The sequence below is a fragment of the Tachysurus vachellii genome, chromosome 17 (genome assembly GCF_030014155.1).
Source record: "Tachysurus vachellii isolate PV-2020 chromosome 17, HZAU_Pvac_v1, whole genome shotgun sequence".
NCBI lineage: Eukaryota > Metazoa > Chordata > Actinopteri > Siluriformes > Bagridae > Tachysurus > Tachysurus vachellii.
In genome coordinates this window covers 19022238-19039407 of record NC_083476.1, presented here as the reverse complement: position 1 = coordinate 19039407, position 17170 = coordinate 19022238, and the positions used below count along the sequence as shown (strand labels likewise).

At 41.8% G+C, this 17170-nt stretch overlaps 2 protein-coding genes across 5 annotated transcripts; both read left to right on the top strand.

Annotated features, from left to right (window-relative positions):
• The first annotated feature begins 879 nt into the window (after nucleotides 1-879).
• On the top strand, nucleotides 880-3178 carry si:dkeyp-72g9.4 (protein DEPP1). Its single transcript, XM_060891193.1, has 2 exons — nucleotides 880-1217; nucleotides 2106-3178. The coding sequence occupies exon 2, from the start codon at nucleotides 2108-2110 to the stop codon at nucleotides 2849-2851; it is 744 nt and encodes a 247-aa protein (XP_060747176.1). The 5' UTR covers nucleotides 880-1217; nucleotides 2106-2107; the 3' UTR covers nucleotides 2852-3178.
• Nucleotides 3179-6414: 3236 nt separating this feature from the next.
• Nucleotides 6415-16725, top strand: kiaa1191 (KIAA1191 ortholog). Of its 4 annotated transcripts, none has more exons than XM_060891220.1 (9): nucleotides 6415-6584; nucleotides 9288-9406; nucleotides 10283-10382; nucleotides 10876-11066; nucleotides 11340-11454; nucleotides 11565-11689; nucleotides 11785-11888; nucleotides 13426-13607; nucleotides 15836-16725. In XM_060891220.1, exons 3-9 carry the CDS (start codon nucleotides 10355-10357, stop codon nucleotides 16045-16047), a joined length of 957 nt encoding a protein of 318 aa, XP_060747203.1. In that variant the 5' UTR covers nucleotides 6415-6584; nucleotides 9288-9406; nucleotides 10283-10354; the 3' UTR covers nucleotides 16048-16725. The 4 variants fall into 4 exon arrangements, with proteins under 4 accessions (XP_060747203.1, XP_060747205.1, XP_060747202.1 ...); XM_060891222.1 differs by having other exon boundaries at nucleotides 10279-10382; nucleotides 13429-13607; XM_060891219.1 differs by having other exon boundaries at nucleotides 10279-10382.
• The last annotated feature ends 445 nt before the right edge of the window (nucleotides 16726-17170 follow it).

Here is a 17170-nt window from a genome sequence, read left to right as displayed (position 1 = left end):
GGAGTCACTCTACCCCTTCCCTTCCCTCGTCTTTTCCTCCCCACCCATTCTTTTCTATCTTTCTCTCTATTTGTCTTTCTTTCCAACTCCTTCCTTCTCATCGAGGCACTCTTGTACTTAACATGATGGATCGGCTGTAATTGTGAATTTAATTTGAACGCACAGAGGAAAGGCTGGAAATATTAGAGAGATGGGCCGCCAGGGATCGGATTGCGTTAAGTAGGTCTGGTCAGTAAAAACATACCAAACTCCAACTGCTCCACCTTGTCTGCGTCAAATTATACAAATTTGATCCCTACCCCTTTTCCAAGGTCTACTTCATGAAAATGACAGTGGGTAAAGCCAAAATTTAGGATTTAAGACAGCTTCCGGTAAAGACTACACTTAGAAGCTGTATAAAAGTGTTGATGGCTTGAACCAACATAAGAAACACGATCTTGGGAGGAATGTTGATCTCATTCTGGAAACAAATGATCCAATAATCCTGTGAATTAGGTGTAACAAGTCTCTATTTACCGCTGATGGAAAAAAACAGCACTGACAGATCACTGACTAATGTGAGCTAATGTAAATTTCCCAAAAGCATCCCAGAGTTAAGATCTTAAAATCTTAGGCTCTTAACCGGAGGGTCAGAGAGAGCATTTAATGATGATCTTAACAATGGTCTTTGTTCTTTTATGAAACTCAGCCCTGATGTGTACTATAAGCCATAAATTATTTCAGTCCTCATCTTTTAATACAATGACAAAGCCTTTTTTTTTTTATACTTCTCTCCTTCACGCCTCAACCTCGTCTTAATCCTCCTACTGGCTCGCCTCGTCCTTCGTCTCTCGTCCCTCCCTCTATCAACACTCTCCTCTCCTCACATCAGCCGAATCCATTTTGCATATGATTGTGCGCAGCTACGGCGACGGGAATGAACCGGTGGTGCTATTTTTAGCCCAAGCCAAAGAAGGGTGGAGGAAGCGAGCCAGAAGTGAGTGAGTGAGTGAGTGAGTGAGAGAGAGAAAGAGAGAGAGGGAGTGCAGGGGAGTGTATACGTAGGGAAGAAAGAGAAGGAGTGTGAGGAGGGGTGAAAAGCACTGTTTTTCCTCGTGGAGCAGCAGTTGAGTGCTGGGTTGTGGCAGGGATCAGTGGCAGCTGTGAAGAAGAACAACGAGAGACGAGGAGGCAGAGGAGAATCTTAGAGACCCCGAGGTACCAGAGACGTAGAGAAGGTAGGAGCATCTCTATATTCTCCATATTCCATAATTTTTACCTCAGCTTCTCTGGCTCAGCATTTAGCTCTAGTTCTGAGAGAGGAAGCAAAATTAGATTATTAATAGATGATAGTCAACAATGAAGCAGACAGCATTCTAATTTAATAAATGCGCAGCAGAAGACTACAAGTTCAAGGGAGTCTCTTGCTCCGGCACTGCCAGGTGTGCAATGCGAAGAGGCGTCTGAGGGGGAAAAAAAAAAGAAGTGTGCTTTTTGTGGCTTGTTTTTGCCCTCTGGTTCTCGGGAGCTGAGAAAGCAATTGGCAGTATTAGATGGTAAACATTAGGAGGGGTGGGGAGAGAGAGATGGAGGGGGCGTTGGTTTATTTACTTTGTTCTTTCACCCAAACGGTGGGGTTGTGCTCAGGTTGAGTAGGAGAGCTGGTAGCTTTTGAATAGTGTATGCATCTCAATATCAACATTGGGGCTATATTTATTAAGAGTATGTGTCTGAGTGTGTTTATTTGTGTGAGTGTGTGTGCGCGTGTGTACGTGTATATGTGTGCCGTGTGCATGTCTGTGCTTTCCAGTTGAAATGAAATCTGAGATGTAATGGGAAGAGGAGTTACCATGGAGACTGGGCTTGCACATTTTCCCGTAACCGATGTCTCACATTATGTGCATTGATTACATGCAGTTACAGTGAAGAGAGGGCAAGATTAAGAAAAAAGAAACAAATTGTCCAATAAGAACGAAATTAAATTAATGCTTGGGCTAAGAAGCTATATGTACATTCATGCTTTATGAAGAACGTATGTAAATATGGTGACTTAACTATATACAGAGTACAGTAAGGAATAGAGTATGAATGAACAGACAATAATTAATCCATGTTTGTTTACACAGTTATGCGGCCCAGGTCTAGACTACTGGCAAAGCGCGGCCTGCCAACCATCCGTGAGGGATCGGAGGAGCTCGTGCATGACCTGAACCAGACCAACAGCCAGCACAGCAGTGCACAGGACTACTTCCACTCCATCTGCCAGTTGGCTCGGCCTACTTTCCCCTTGCACGAGCCAGACCGTGACATCCTGTCCATCGGCAAACTGGACTCTCCAAAGCCATGTTTGCGCCCGCACCGTTTGCGCCAGCTTGCGCAACCCCTAACCTGCCCCATTGACACCTCAACAAATCAGTCACCCAAGCTGGAATCACTGGGGCCTTCTTCCTCAGTGCCAGAGCAAGCCCAAGGCTCAGAGCAGGACTGCCCAACTTCCACCGACCCCCTGGAGTATCTCTACGGCTACAGAGACGCAGAAGCTTCCTTTTCCTCCTCCGGAAGGGGCAGTATTCCCCTTCGCAGGGCACGCAGCGTGCCTTGCCCTGGTCTTGACGTCCGGAACAAAACCACTTGCCCTGATTTGCGTCTACCAGAGTCTGTTCCCTCTCCTGTTGTGCCACAGCGCTCGCCGCTCAGCAGAAAGAAGCTAGACGGCGGCAAGGTTGACGGAGCCCATTGTGGATGGAGGGCAAAAAGCAGTCGGAGCATAGATAAACAAACAATCGTGTCGCACTGGATCTCCGAGTGCCGGAGTGCATGGAGGGAAGCCCGTATCCGTGCCTGCATGCTGCCCGCCATCGCCGAGAAGTAACGCCTGTCTATTTAACGCTAGCTCTATCTCCATTCGTTGTCAAACATATCGAACATTTATCAGTATCACAGCTAGAAGAATGATGGGACTTTACAGTTTCAGGTTTAAATACCTAACCATTTTTAGGTGTAAACTAAGCAAAAGTGACCCTATAGATGGTGACGTGTTAATGCCACACCACAGTGTAGAGTTACGCTAAATGTCAGTGATTAAACTGGTCAGTGTCAGTCCAGTCATGTCCAGTTGTGATCAATAACTGTATTGATTGTTGGAAGACATTAAAATTGTTTGGTGATTTGAAAATGTAAAAAAAAAAAAAATGACAAACTGCAGTACTACAATAGAATGCTCTGTACCTACATTTTAGATGGTAGAAAATGTCAAGACAATGCACAAAAAGCTATCACTGTGTGTTTATTATATGATTGCATTTTTTGAGTATCCTGTTTGCGTAAATGGCAGCTAAGGCAAAGCATCGTCATCGTCAGTATCTGTGACAAAAACGACATCCCGAGATATTTCAGAGAGATTAGAGACAACTAATGTATTCTGAACCAGGGAACTAATATAAAAATGCTGTTTTTATACCCGCTTCATATTCGCCCTTGTGTATCTGGAAGATCCATACATACATCAGACAGACAATCTGCGGATAAACATATTTATGATTTATTTACGAGATATTCCCAAAGAGATACGATTTTGCCTAGTTTGCCCATTTTGGCAAAAAAAATCCAACTGCTGAAATAGTCCCAACAACCAAATGAAAGGGGTTATAATTTCATTTAATGCTAACCCAAAGCTTGTGGTATCACACAAGCAATAACTCCCTTCCATCTGCTGCATACAGCAGTTGTGTAACATGTTTGTGAACATTAATAATTGGCCCACGCTGATATTTGATTCAGAAATTCATTCTGATATCATGAACACGACAGTCTTTTATCCTATGTCCTTATAAGGATATAATTATTCACTTATTACTGCCCCAAATCTTTATGTCCCATAAACCTTAGGCAATGTCTTTTTCACCCTTTTTTATGCCATTGTGCTCACTGGGATATATCTAAGACACGTGTGTGTTAAAATATATCAGAAAATATACCACACTTTTAATTCATCCCCTCGCCCTTCAATTCTCCTTTGGAATCCGAAGCATTTACATCAAGAAAAGCCAATTAAAAAAGAAAAATCCAATTAAGCGCTGTACTGTTATCCTAATATGACTGTTCTTGCACATAAACCCTTGGGAAAAAAAAACAAGGTTCCAAAACTGATTAAGCGTTCCAGTAATTGTAGGTAATTTAACTGTTAAATTATGAATCAGAGAAAAAAATTGTTGCATGGATTTTGTAACTGATAAATGATTTTCTATTTATGCGTTCCAAATGCTGTAAATTATTATTATTATTATTATTATTATTATTATTATTATTATTATTATTATAATTATTATAATTATTATTATGAATGCCACTTCTTTTAATAAAAACAACAAATGGCAAAGTATAAAATGTTCTTTGTACGTCTTTGAAATTGTCTCTGTTCATTTTTTCACTTTTTAAATAAAAAGGTGTTTTATGTCTTAGTTTTTGGACTGTTATTATTTCCTTTTCAATAATTATGTTTATTTCATGTTACATTTGTGTAAATTAGCAAACCTTACTTGAATATCCTAAGTGAAAATCAAAGCTATTGTTTATTGCTGCTAATCATACTGAATGAGAAATTGTGCATTAGTGAAAGTGCACAGCATGTAGATGCGGAGCTCAGGTTACTGTCTGTGCTGTGAGTTTTGCATGTTGTTCTGTTTGTGTGGGTTCTTTCAGGGTTCCACTGTTTCCTCTCACCTATCAGAAACATGCTGGTAGGAAAACTGGCTACACTAAACTTTCTCGTGACCCATCAGGGTTTATTCCGCCCTCACACCCAGTGTCCCTGGCTCTGGATCCACCAGAATATCCACCAGGATCCGCAACCCTGACCAGAATAGTAGATACACACAAGAAATATTTCTGTGATGGTTATCAGGAATTCTATCGTGGTTTAACCCTGCTTAATATATCCAGTTTGGTCTGACAAGCTACCAGCTGACCAAACACATGCTGTACTGGTAAATCTGGTAATCTTTGCCAACAAATAATTTCCAGTGCCTTGAACAAATGAACCAATAAGTGTTTTCTACTTGCCTTGCAGTTGTTATGGTCACTAGTACCAGTGATTCAGTGTTTACATACATTGTGACTTAAAAGAAGATAGTGACTATGATGCAGTTCTGGAGCCAATGTTCACAACAACCAATCACTGATCACCATTTTTCCAAATGGACAAACACTTATCACCATTGTTTTTAATGATGAATCACTTCTCACCATTATTCCCAACATCCAATCACTTATCACCACTGGTCCCATAGGCCAATCACTGATCACCCTTGTTCACAACAACCAACTACTGATCACCATTGTTCCAAATGGACAAACACTAATCACCATTGTTTTAATGACTAATCACTGCTCACAATTATTCCTAATGACTAATCACTGATCACCACTGGTCCCAAAGGCCAATCACTGATCATTGTTCACAACACCCAACTACTGATCACCATTGTTCCAAATGGACAAACACTAATCACCATTGCTTTAATGATTAATCACTGCTCACAATTATTCCCAATGACTAATCACTGATCATCACTGGTCCCAAAGTCCAATCACTGACCACCATTGTTCCCAATGAACAATCACTGATTATCATGTTCCAAATGACCAAACATAGATCACCATTGTTCCAAATGGACAAACACTAATCACCATTGTTTTAATGACTAATCACTGCTCACAATTATTCTCAATGACTAATCACTGATCACAACTGGTCCCAAAGGCCAATCACTGATCACCATTGTTCACAACACCCAACTACTGATCACCATTGTTCCAAATGGACAAACACATATTATTATTGTTCCCAAATGACCAATCACTGATCACCACTGGTCCCAAAGTCCAATCACTGGCCACCATTGTTCCCAATGACCAATCACTGATTATCATGTTCCAAATAAACAAAATCTAATCACAATAGATTTAAATAATAGATAGATAGATAGATAGATAGACAGACAGACAGACAGACAGACAGACAGATAGATAGATAGATAGATAGATAGATAGATAGATAGATAGATAGATAGATAGATAGTGTAACAATAAGCAAAGTAATTTGATAAGTAGTGAAATAATGTTATTTAATTGTTAATGTTAAAATGTTTAAATGTTAATAATTGCTGCAAAAAACCTGGCACTACGTCATTTGTATTCATATGTGTGTTTTTTTGTGTAGGACACTTGCTTCAGACAGAATTATGTACTATTTATTTTGTACTGTTGCCACCGTGAGTACAGCAGAAGTACAGCCGTGTTGTCTGACAGGACGCATGCAACAGTCACTTACTGCCTCCTGTGGCAGGTTACAGAACTACAACAGACTCAGCGGCAGCCTGAATTATCGCGAGATTTAGCGAGAGTTAAAGAACCACTCCATACCGGTCTGTGTTTTCAATCACACACACACAGCTAACGGGAAGTTATGGCTGAGATAAAACGCGATGCTGAACAAATGCCTTGTTTAAGTGTTCAATTAGTTCGGTTTACTTTGTTCTCGCTAAATGTTTTGAATTGTTAGCTTCCGGCTTGGGGGTAGTTTAGCTCCTGAAACACCTTGTCAGGTAAATTAGTGCAATATTTTACTGTTATTGTGCTTGTGGGTTCTAAACAAAACACGTCATATCGCATGATTCACGTGTTTACTGGGTTAAGTTCGTTTTTTTTTGTTTATTATTATCGCTGTAATCGTCGTGTTTTGTACTAATATTTCAGCACGAACACGTCTGATAGCATTACATCACATTATCAGTGTATCGTTAGCGTTAGCTAACAGTCTCCGCTTCACTAAACACCACCGCACAATAACGGATATCAAAACTGTTAGAATTAAATCTAACTATTTAAGTCGTCGTCATTACACTTCGAGACCATGAAGGTTATTTAAAGGGCATTTCATGCGTTATTATCTGCACATATCAGATTTACTCTGTTCGTTTTAGCCAATTGTCTATTATATGTCTGTAATGTACAGATATATATTTTAGTGTCTGTTTGACTTTTTATTACCATTTGTCTAGTTACGGATTGTCCAGTAAATGACATACTATTTTACATTTTACATGTTTGTAATGCTTTGTCCTTTTGTTTGACTAATCCCTCCTCCCTCACAATGTTTGACCAATCCCACATCCTCCTGCATGAATCCTGACTAATCCCACTAACTCCTGCATGAATCTTGACCAATCCCACATCCTCCTGCATGAATCCTGACTAATCCCACTAACTCCTGCATGAATCCTGACTAATCCTTCCTTACTCACAATGTTTGACCAATCCCACATCCTCCTGCATGAATCTTGACTAATCCCACTAACTCCTGCATGAATCCTGACCAATCCCACATCCTCCTGCATGAATCCTGACTAATCCCACTAACCCCTGCATGAATCCTGACTAATCCTTCCTTACTCACAATGTTTGACCAATCCCACATCCTCCTGCATGAATCTTGACTAATCCCACTAACTCCTGCATGAATCCTGACCAATCCCACATCCTCCTGCATGAATCCTGACTAATCCCACTAACCCCTGCATGAATCTTGACTAATCCCACTAACTCCTGCATGAATCCTGACCAATCCCACATCCTCCTGCATGAATCTTGACTAATCCCACTAACTCCTGCATGAATCTTGACCAATCCCACATCCTCCTGCATGAATCCTGACTAATCCCACTAACTCCTGCATGAATCTTGACTAATCCTTCCTTACTCACAAAGTTTGACCAATCCCACATCCTCCTGCATGAATCCTGACTAATCCCACTAACCCTGGCATGAATCTTGACTAATCCCACTAACTCCTGCATGAATCTTGACCAATCCCACATCCTCCTGCATGAATCCTGACTAATCCCACTAACCCCTGCATGAATCTTGACTAATCCCACTAACGTCTGCAAGAATCTTGACTAATCCCTCCTTACTCACAAAGTTTGACCAATCCCACATCCTCCTGCATGAATCCTGACTAATCCCACTAACCCCTGCATGAATCCTGACTAATCCCACTAACTCCTGCATGAATCTTGACTAATCCCACTAACGTCTGCAAGAATCTTGACTAATCCCTCCTTACTCACAAGGTTTGACCAATCCCACATCCTCCTGCATGAATCCTGACTAATCCCACTAACCCCTGCATGAATCTTGACTAATCCCTCCCCCCTCACAATGTTTGACCAATCCCACGAACTCCTGCATGAATCCAGACTAATCCCACCAGCTCCTGCACAATGTTTGACCAATCCCAACAACTCCTGCTTGAATCTTGACTGATCCCTCCTCCCTCACAATTTTTGACCAATCCCACTAACTCCTACATGAATCTTGACTAATCCCACCAGCTCCTGCACAACGTTTGAAAATCTCACTAACTCCCGTGTAAAGTTTGGTCAGGCCTGCCCATCCTGCAAGTGTGTTGACTAATCCCACCACTTATGCAAAATGTTAGACCAATCCCATCCACTCCCTCAATGAAGTTTGACCAATCCCTTCCAATCTTACATTTTACTCTTACAATTTGGACCAATCCTACCAAATCCTACATGAAGTTCAATTACTTCTGCCACTCATACATGCAGTTGGATCAGTCCCGCTCATGCTACAAGAAGTTTAACTAATCCCTCTCACTCCTGGCTATAGTTTGACCAATCACCCAAAGTGTGTGTGTGTGTGTGTGTGTGTGTGTGTGTGTAAACACATATATGCTGTGGTCTCTTTCTTCTGTCTGCTGTTTCTCTAGCATTTTTAAGATGTCTTTTTAAGATGTGATTAGTTGCACCTATCGAGTTAAAAACAAGTAGCACCCAAGGACCCAAGGTGCATTAAAAGATTAAGTCAGCATTCTGTTGTCTTTTATTTCACCCATCTGGGAAACAGGACTGAAATCAGCATTTGAAACCAAACTAAGTCCTTTCACCCCTTCACGTTGCATTGCATTTCACTTTCATCACTGTGTCACAATTGTGCCACACTGAAATGCTATCGCCGCTTATTTGCAGCATTAAGCTGCACCTAAGGGTGCGGTTGTAACTGGAGAAGGGCATTAAATTGGTGAGCTGAAGGTGCAGGGAGTGTAAGCAGACATTCGTGTTGTGTTGTCAGTCAGTCAGGTTGCACTGCTTCCATATCTGTGCAAAAAAACCTTTCTGACTTTATTATTATTAGTAATAGTAGTAGAGTATTTGTAAGATAAATAATTATTTTAAACATCACACTATACAATTCAGAGCAGTTTTATTGACTTGTCTCTTTTACAGTTCTCTCCCTGAGCTTCTTTCGGTATCCCACAATGCTCAGCGTGCGACCTTCAGCATGTGTGACTGAGCAGGATCCTGCCCTATAGCAGCAGTGCCTAAGGCCTCAACCCCCTGCACTGGTAAATATTCACTAATAACCTTTTTTTTTTTCTGCCCCAGCATAGTGTGCTTTGGCCACGTTTTCCCGGACGGTCGCTGTACACAGGATCACCTGTCACCAAGACAGGGTGAACGTTCAGCAGTGATTTCTGGGACAGAGTTTACTGAACATTTGAGCTTTTTTGTGCTTGTCTCAATAGGCTGTCTTCCCATTCAGAGTTATACTGTTCGTGTATTTGTGTCCTGAATACAGTTTTTACAGGACGATGCTGTAACTATCCAGGATAACAGCGTAAAAAAAAAAAAAAAAAAAAGCTCCTGTGACTGTAATATACTCTGTATACTTTGTCTGGTGTCTTCCCAGCAGTTGTGATGTCACTGCTAATCAGTATTAATACAAGTGTCAGTATTCCCAGTACTGATAAACCCGATAAGCTGGAAATCATTTTTTATATTTATATTAAAAAATCTTTTTTTATATTGTTTTATATTTAAGACGATACGGGATCCAGGGACACCGAGGGTCTGTGACCAGGTCATAGCCAGGGGTGAAGAAAATCACAACCTGATATTATCAAAGCTGTTCTGAGACTTTACTGAGATTGTTTTTATTAAAAGCGCTCTGGTTCTTCTAAATAAGCAAAATATTACTATGTGCACATTTAAATATTGTCCATGAAATGAATCTGTACTGACTGCGAGGCTGAGTTGAAGGTCTTTTTATAGATTTAAAGAAGCTCAAAGCTTTTTACAAAGCATTCAGCTGATTAGTGATTACCTGAAGGAGGTTTGCTGATTGCAATCAAGTCAGTAAAGGTTTAAAAGTGTTTAAATCTGATTCGCTGGGCATTCTACACACATTTTGACATTTACCATGATCTCCTGTAACCAGACAGGTAGGAGTCATATCTGTCGGTTCCTACTGTTTTCCGCATTTCTGCCAAACACACAATCTGTCCTGAGTGGCCATGGCGTCCAGACCTGGTGACATTCCAGGTAAGTGTGGACTCATTTTTGCTGTTGTTTTTTTGTTCCAAGGTTTAAACCAACAAATTTTGTCAACTGTATAAATGAACCTTTCTAAAGATACGTGCTTGATGATGAGGTTAGGTCAGGTCTGTCTCTTTTCTGTCTTCGTGTGAAGACCGTCAGTCACTCAGCTGTTCAGAGAGTCAGGGAAGTTCATTCCACCACTTGGGTGCTGAGGCTCCTGGTTCTTTGAGAAACGGTGGGACAAGAAACAGGGAGATTTGGGAGAACTTGGTTGGAACCCAGGAAGCAATTTGCAGTCGTTCAGTCTCAAGATAATCAGAGACTTGTACGACAGAGTCAGGATAGATACATGAGGACAGAACGGTGGTTAAATATACAGAACTAATTCAGGGTTGCCAGATATTGTTACCCAAGGACAGTTCACTTTTCTACTGACGTTTATCGACCATGCTGATATTGTCACCCGTAATCAGTGGTGTTGATGTCATTGCTGCAGCCATAGAGGCAGGCTCTGGGGTGAGCGAGGGTCTCCTGGGAGGCATGTCTATCCCCACGGGGATGTCTCGTCGCGCTGTGAACTACGACGACAACCTGGACCGACCCATGTCTCCACCCACCGACATCAACATCACCAATCTGTGGAGGAGGCCCGTCATTCCTGAGAGGAAGTTCTCCCGTCTGGCTGAGGTGACTGACCGAATTCACGAGTAGAAATGACCATGTAGCTTCATGACCTGGATTAACATCCACTAGCAAATAGTTTGTTGGAATGAAAGTGATGCCTAATTATAGACGTGGGGATTTTGCCAACTTTCACAATGCTTCTAAAATGAAATTGTCTTTTGATTAACGGGTGGATCATGTTTTGGGTGTGTGCTTGTATTTAATTTTTTTTTTTTTTTTTTTTATGGCTCTTTAGATTTAATTAAAAGCTTTTGATGTTTATGTCTTTGATTTAAGGAGGATGAATCTGAAAGCAGCATAAAGAACACCGCTGCACTGGAGCCAAGCCAGCCTCCGGCTCCTGTGGTGAAAGCCAAAGCTTCTTCGGTGCTCATGAATTCGCTCATCATCAGTAAGACCACTGAGTGTTTTTAAGACAGAAAATGATATTCAAAACATTGTTTACTCGAGTGGCCTAGACGCTGGGTGAATATGGTGGGAGAATTTGTGCCTGTGTTGCAGAGCAGACCCAGGAAAGCATGCAGAGTTTTGAGAAGACAGCCGGGCTTACCGACACGGGCTACACACCTCACAAAGGCCTGACTGCTGAAGAGAGCCACTACTACCGCATGACTCAGTCAATGCAGGTCGGTCTCTACCACAAGTCCGAAATAAGAGCCAGCCGGAGGTTTGGCTTTCTAGATCGGTCCGTCACGTCTGTGTTTATTGTCATTTCTTGTAGAAATTGCACATGCATAATTCCGACTTTAAAGAGGAGAAGCAGTCATCCTCAGCTCAGTCGACACCATCAGGAACTCCTCAGTCGTCCCCCAAACAGAAGCGTCGGTACGCAGTCAGCACTGTCATGATGTATTTAACTTGTGGAAAATATTCCGGCTAAGTGTGTATCTCTGTGTGTGTGTGTGTATCTCTGTGTGTGTGTGTGTATCTCTGTGTGTGTGTGTGTATCTGTGTGTGTGTGTGTGTATCTGTGTGTGTGTGTGTGTATCTGTGTGTGTGTGTATCTGTGTGTGTGTGTGTGTGTATCTGTGTGTGTGTGTGTGTGTATCTGTGTGTGTGTGTGTGTGTGTATCTGTGTGTGTGTGTGTGTGTGTGTATCTGTGTGTGTGTGTGTGTATCTGTGTGTGTGGGTGTGTATCTGTGTGTGTGGGTGTGTATCTGTGTGTGTGTGTGTGTGTGTATCTGTGTGTGTGTGTGTGTGTGTATCTGTGTGTGTGTGTGTGTGTGTATCTGTGTTTGTGTGTGTGTGTGTGTGTGTATCTGTGTGTGTGTGTGTATCTGTGTGTGTGTGTGTATCTGTGTGTGTGTGTGTGTATCTGTGTGTGTGGGTGTGTATCTGTGTGTATCTGTGTGTGTGTGTATCTGTGTGTGTGTATCTGTGTGTGTGTGTGTATCTGTGTGTGTGTGTATCTGTGTGTGTATCTGTGTGTGTGTGTGTGTGTGTATCTGTGTGTGTGTGTATCTGTGTGTGTGTGTGTATCTGTGTGTGTATCTGTGTGTGTGTGTGTGTGTATCTGTGTGTGTGTGTGTATCTGTGTGTGTGTATCTGTGTGTGTGTGTGTATCTGTGTGTGTATCTGTGTGTGTGTGTGTATCTGTGTGTGTGTGTGTATCTGTGTGTGTGTGTGTATCTGTGTGTGTGTGTGTGTGTATCTGTGTGTGTGTGTGTGTATCTGTGTGTGTGTGTGTGTATCTGTGTGTGTGTGTGTGTATCTGTGTGTGTGTGTGTGTGTGTGTGTGTATCTGTGTGTGTGTGTGTGTGTATCTGTGTGTGTGTGTGTGTGTATCTGTGTGTGTGTGTATCTGTGTGTGTGTGTGTGTATCTGTGTGTGTGTGTGTGTGTATCTGTGTGTGTGTGTGTATCTGTGTGTGTGTGTGTATCTGTGTGTGTGTGTATCTGTGTGTGTGTGTATCTGTGTGTGTGTGTATCTGTGTGTGTATCTGTGTGTGTATCTGTGTGTGTGTGTGTGTGTATCTGTGTGTGTGTGTGTGTATCTGTGTGTGTGTGTGTATCTCTCTGTGTGTGTATCTCTCTGTGTGTGTGTATCCCTGTGTGTGTGTCTGTGTGTGTGTGTGTGTGTGTGTATCTGTGTGTGTGTGTGTGTGTGTGTGTATCTGTGTGTGTGTGTATCTGTGTGTGTGTGTGTGTGTGTGTATCTGTGTGTGTGTGTGTGTGTGTATCTGTGTGTGTGTGTGTGTGTATCTGTGTGTGTGTGTGTGTGTGTATCTGTGTGTGTGTGTGTGTGTGTATCTGTGTGTGTGTGTGTGTGTGTGTGTGTGTATCTGTGTGTGTGTGTGTGTGTGTATCTGTGTGTGTGTGTGTGTATCTGTCTGTGGTCATGGTGTGGGTGTGTGTATGTCAGAAGCTGGTTCAGCAGCCAGGGCTCAGTGGCCTCCCTCACAGGCTCAGAGCTCAGTTCCAGCTCTAGCTCCAGCATGGATTTCGGATCCAGCGAGGGACCTGTGGAGCGCTGGAGCATTTTCGGTCCCCGGCCTCAGGTCCACAAGTCCATCACCGACCCAGGGACAGACCACGGGACAGCAGGTACAACTCCCAGAACACGAGGACACATTTAGACAACTTGTATGTAGCACTAGAGGTTACAGAAGACTCAAAGAACCTTTATGTGAGATCCATGAACAAATCACCTCTGACTGAGGGAAAGGACACTGGTCCTTCCAAATCATGTCCTAATGAGTCAATCAGAGCCTAACATCATAATATAAATATTATTTCATCCTCATGTTCCACCACATAGCCAGTTTTGAGAAGTTCTAAAGTTACATCCTGGTGACTGTGCACATTTCTGCCATTTGCTGCTGTGACTCTGAGCTGGAAAAATCCCTCCTAACAGAAACTAAGACAGACTCTGGGTTAGCTTTGTGCTGAATAGGAAACTCGGAGAAAAATATCTATTATTTTTTCTTCTAATTTGGAAACCAGGAACTTTTTTTAAGCAATTCAGAGCAATTCTAGATGCATCAAGTCACAGTGCAGAAAGTTTGCTGGGGAAATTCCTAAAATGTCACCGATTTGCAGTAATTATATTTACGACTTGGCCGAAGCTTTTATCCAGTGCAGCTTGCGCTCGAGGATGAAAACAATTCATGCATTGTGCTCAGCTAGCTGAGCTGTCGACTGTGAAAAGTCCAGCGATGGCTCTCTGGCAGTTAAACCACAATCTGATCTTTGAGTCACGAGTACACAGCGTTACTGCTGAGGCGAGACGGCACACACACACACTCCTCCAGTTTAATCCTCTTCGCTATCAGGAATGTCAGTACCCCTGCATTGAATGTCAGTACTCCTGAGTTAAAATCCTGCATTGTCTTATACTTAACAAATGGCTCTCAATGTCTTAATTTGAGCAAATCTTTGTATTCGTCCTTTAAAGATATCTAAAGCCCTATTCGGACGGGACTAGTTTTCCAAACGACGTTAGAGTTAGAATTTTTTTCAGCCGACTTCTGTCATTTCATGTATGGATACGGACGGGACTAACATCTCTGTGTTTATTACGGAGATAGGAGTGTCTGTGTTTTACATGTGGGCGTTGCACAAGACCACATGTCCAGGATGCGTGGATTGCTGTATGGTCATCATATGGTTTTATATAGAACTTCTTATAAACCCACTGGAATAAATACGTTTTTATATAATTTTCACGTTATGTAATTGACTATAGAAATGAAAGTACTCTTACCTGATACTGATATTACAGTAGCCAGTCTTAACAATTTACGTGATTTGGCTCTTCTTGTTGATTTCATTTTTTTATTTCTTCGCAAGGTAGCAAACACATTTACATCCATTATTGGTGTGCAGAAAGCAGAGATTTGAATACCGGTGCACTAGGGTTAATACGGTAGTTCACGTTGACCAAAACAGACAAGAACAGACGTTTTTGGAAAAAAACATTTTCAGCAATCACAGACATTCGCATTCAGACGGGATTAGATTTCTCAGAGAAGCGCCGATTGTGCTGAAAAACAGTAGGTAATTTGCTCTGGAATTTTTACACAGGTCGTGTGAGAAAAAGACAGACATGGCAGATTCGGACGGGATTAAAATCACAAAGTACGTCTATGAGACTGAAATTTCTCTAACGACCCCCTGTAAAACTAGTCCTTTCCGAATAGTGCTTAAGTCTGATTGTATTTATTTTTATTTTATTATTTTTTATTTATTTGTTTGTTTGTTTGTTTGTTTGTTTGTTTGTATTTTATTTTGTATTATTATTAGTAGTAGTAGTATAGTTATTGTTGTGCCCAGAGGCCAAAGTGTCTGTTTTTGTTGTGTCCATGTTCAGTACTGAATGTTGTTGTGTCCATGTTCAGTACTGAATGTTGTTGTTGTGTCCATGTTCAGTACTGAATGTCTTTATCACGTCTCAGTCCACAGCGGTCGTTAATATGAAGCTCATATGAAAATAGACATTCAGGACTTTGTAGAGTTTTATTTCTGCTTTTTAAATACACTACTAGTGGCGATTATATTCATAAAAAAATTCCTGACTGAAAATGTTTTAGAACTTGATTTCACCAGCAGAGCCATTTTTCGCTTGATTAGATAAAGCTTCATGCATCATTACACACACAGATTATCATTTATTTTTCTCGGGTTGTTTACAAAGGCACGGTCCTGCTCTGTGATGGTGCACAGTACTGACACCCCACATCCCCCCATCCCCATCAAGCCTCTGGATTATTTCTTCTTTTTTTTTTTTTTTTTTTTTTTGACCCTTCTTCTCTTCATTACCCCGTGTCTCACAGGAGGCTTTGCGTTGCAGTCCTATAAAGGCGCTCAGAAGCCGACTCCCATGGAGGTGATGAAGGCTCAGGCCGTTCGGCTGGCCGAGGACCCCTCCACCTTCAAAGCTCCGCCCAAGATGGAGATTCCCAGCGTAGATGGCAAGAAGCAGGTGACACGGCCCCACAAGCTCAAACCGCGCGACATGAACGTCCTGACGCCGTCGGGTTTCTGAGAGCCCGTCATTCACACACAGCAGCACCCGCTCGTGACATGTACTTTGACTACCCTGCTTCGCTTGTTTCCTTTTTTAGTCCCCCCCCCCCCCTCCTGCTCCATGCTGCTTCATAATGACAGCTTTCCTCTTGTGTCTCGTGTAAATGTTAAGTCTCGGATGAAGACCGTGTAACGAGGTGCCGCCGTTTCTTTGTTGTTGTTGGTTTTGTTTTCCTTCCGTTTGCCTAACTGAGATTACGCCCTTTTATGTGCGTACTACTAGTATTTTGTGGGTTATTTTACGGTTCTGAGTGTTTCTTCATTTCCCAAAGAGAAATATCTCAGACTTACCTCCTCTTAGATCCACTCTGTACTAGCTTCATGTTCTGGGACTAATCATTGACTGTGCATGATCCATACTGATGAACATTCTACCTTCTATCTCGCTGTAACGACCGCTCCGTGGTTGTAAAAATGTCTTCAGGATAAACAAAGTATCTTTAGCCGAGTTTTTTTCCGTCACAGTGTCACAAACGAAGGCACGACTTTTCTCTGGCAGAGTATTCGATGTTGTTGTTAATGTCGATGTAGCAGCTCTATATTAGAGAAGTGTTTTAATTTTTTTTTCTTTAAAAGTTCTGTTACAGCTCAAGACGTTGAATCTGTAAATAAATCTCGAACACAATTTTGGTCTCAACTTTTTCGTCGTCATTTATGTCGCACAGAACGCTGGGTATTACGTCTTAGAAAATCGTTCATACATGCGGATGGAAAATGAGGATTCTGCTGGAAGTAATAGTCAGTAGTGATACCTAAAAGCTACCACAAAGAGGAGACATTACGTTACACTGGTTACTGAGTCCATACATGAGGTCATCAGAAAAGAAACTAGAGCAAGGGTTCTTGAATGTTTTGTAGCCAGGAAGTCGTTTTTTAAGTCTAAAACAACAGGGATATGTTTAAACGTGTGCAGTTATATTCTGGATATTCATCAGAGCTTCCTGTTACTGAACCTTCTTGACATCGACAAGACATTAAATCCAAGAATTATGAATTTATTTCTGTTGTATTTAAAGCCATTAACTTCGAATGATCCTTCAACTTAACAAATGGTTAATAATAACTTTCAGTGGTAGGTGGAA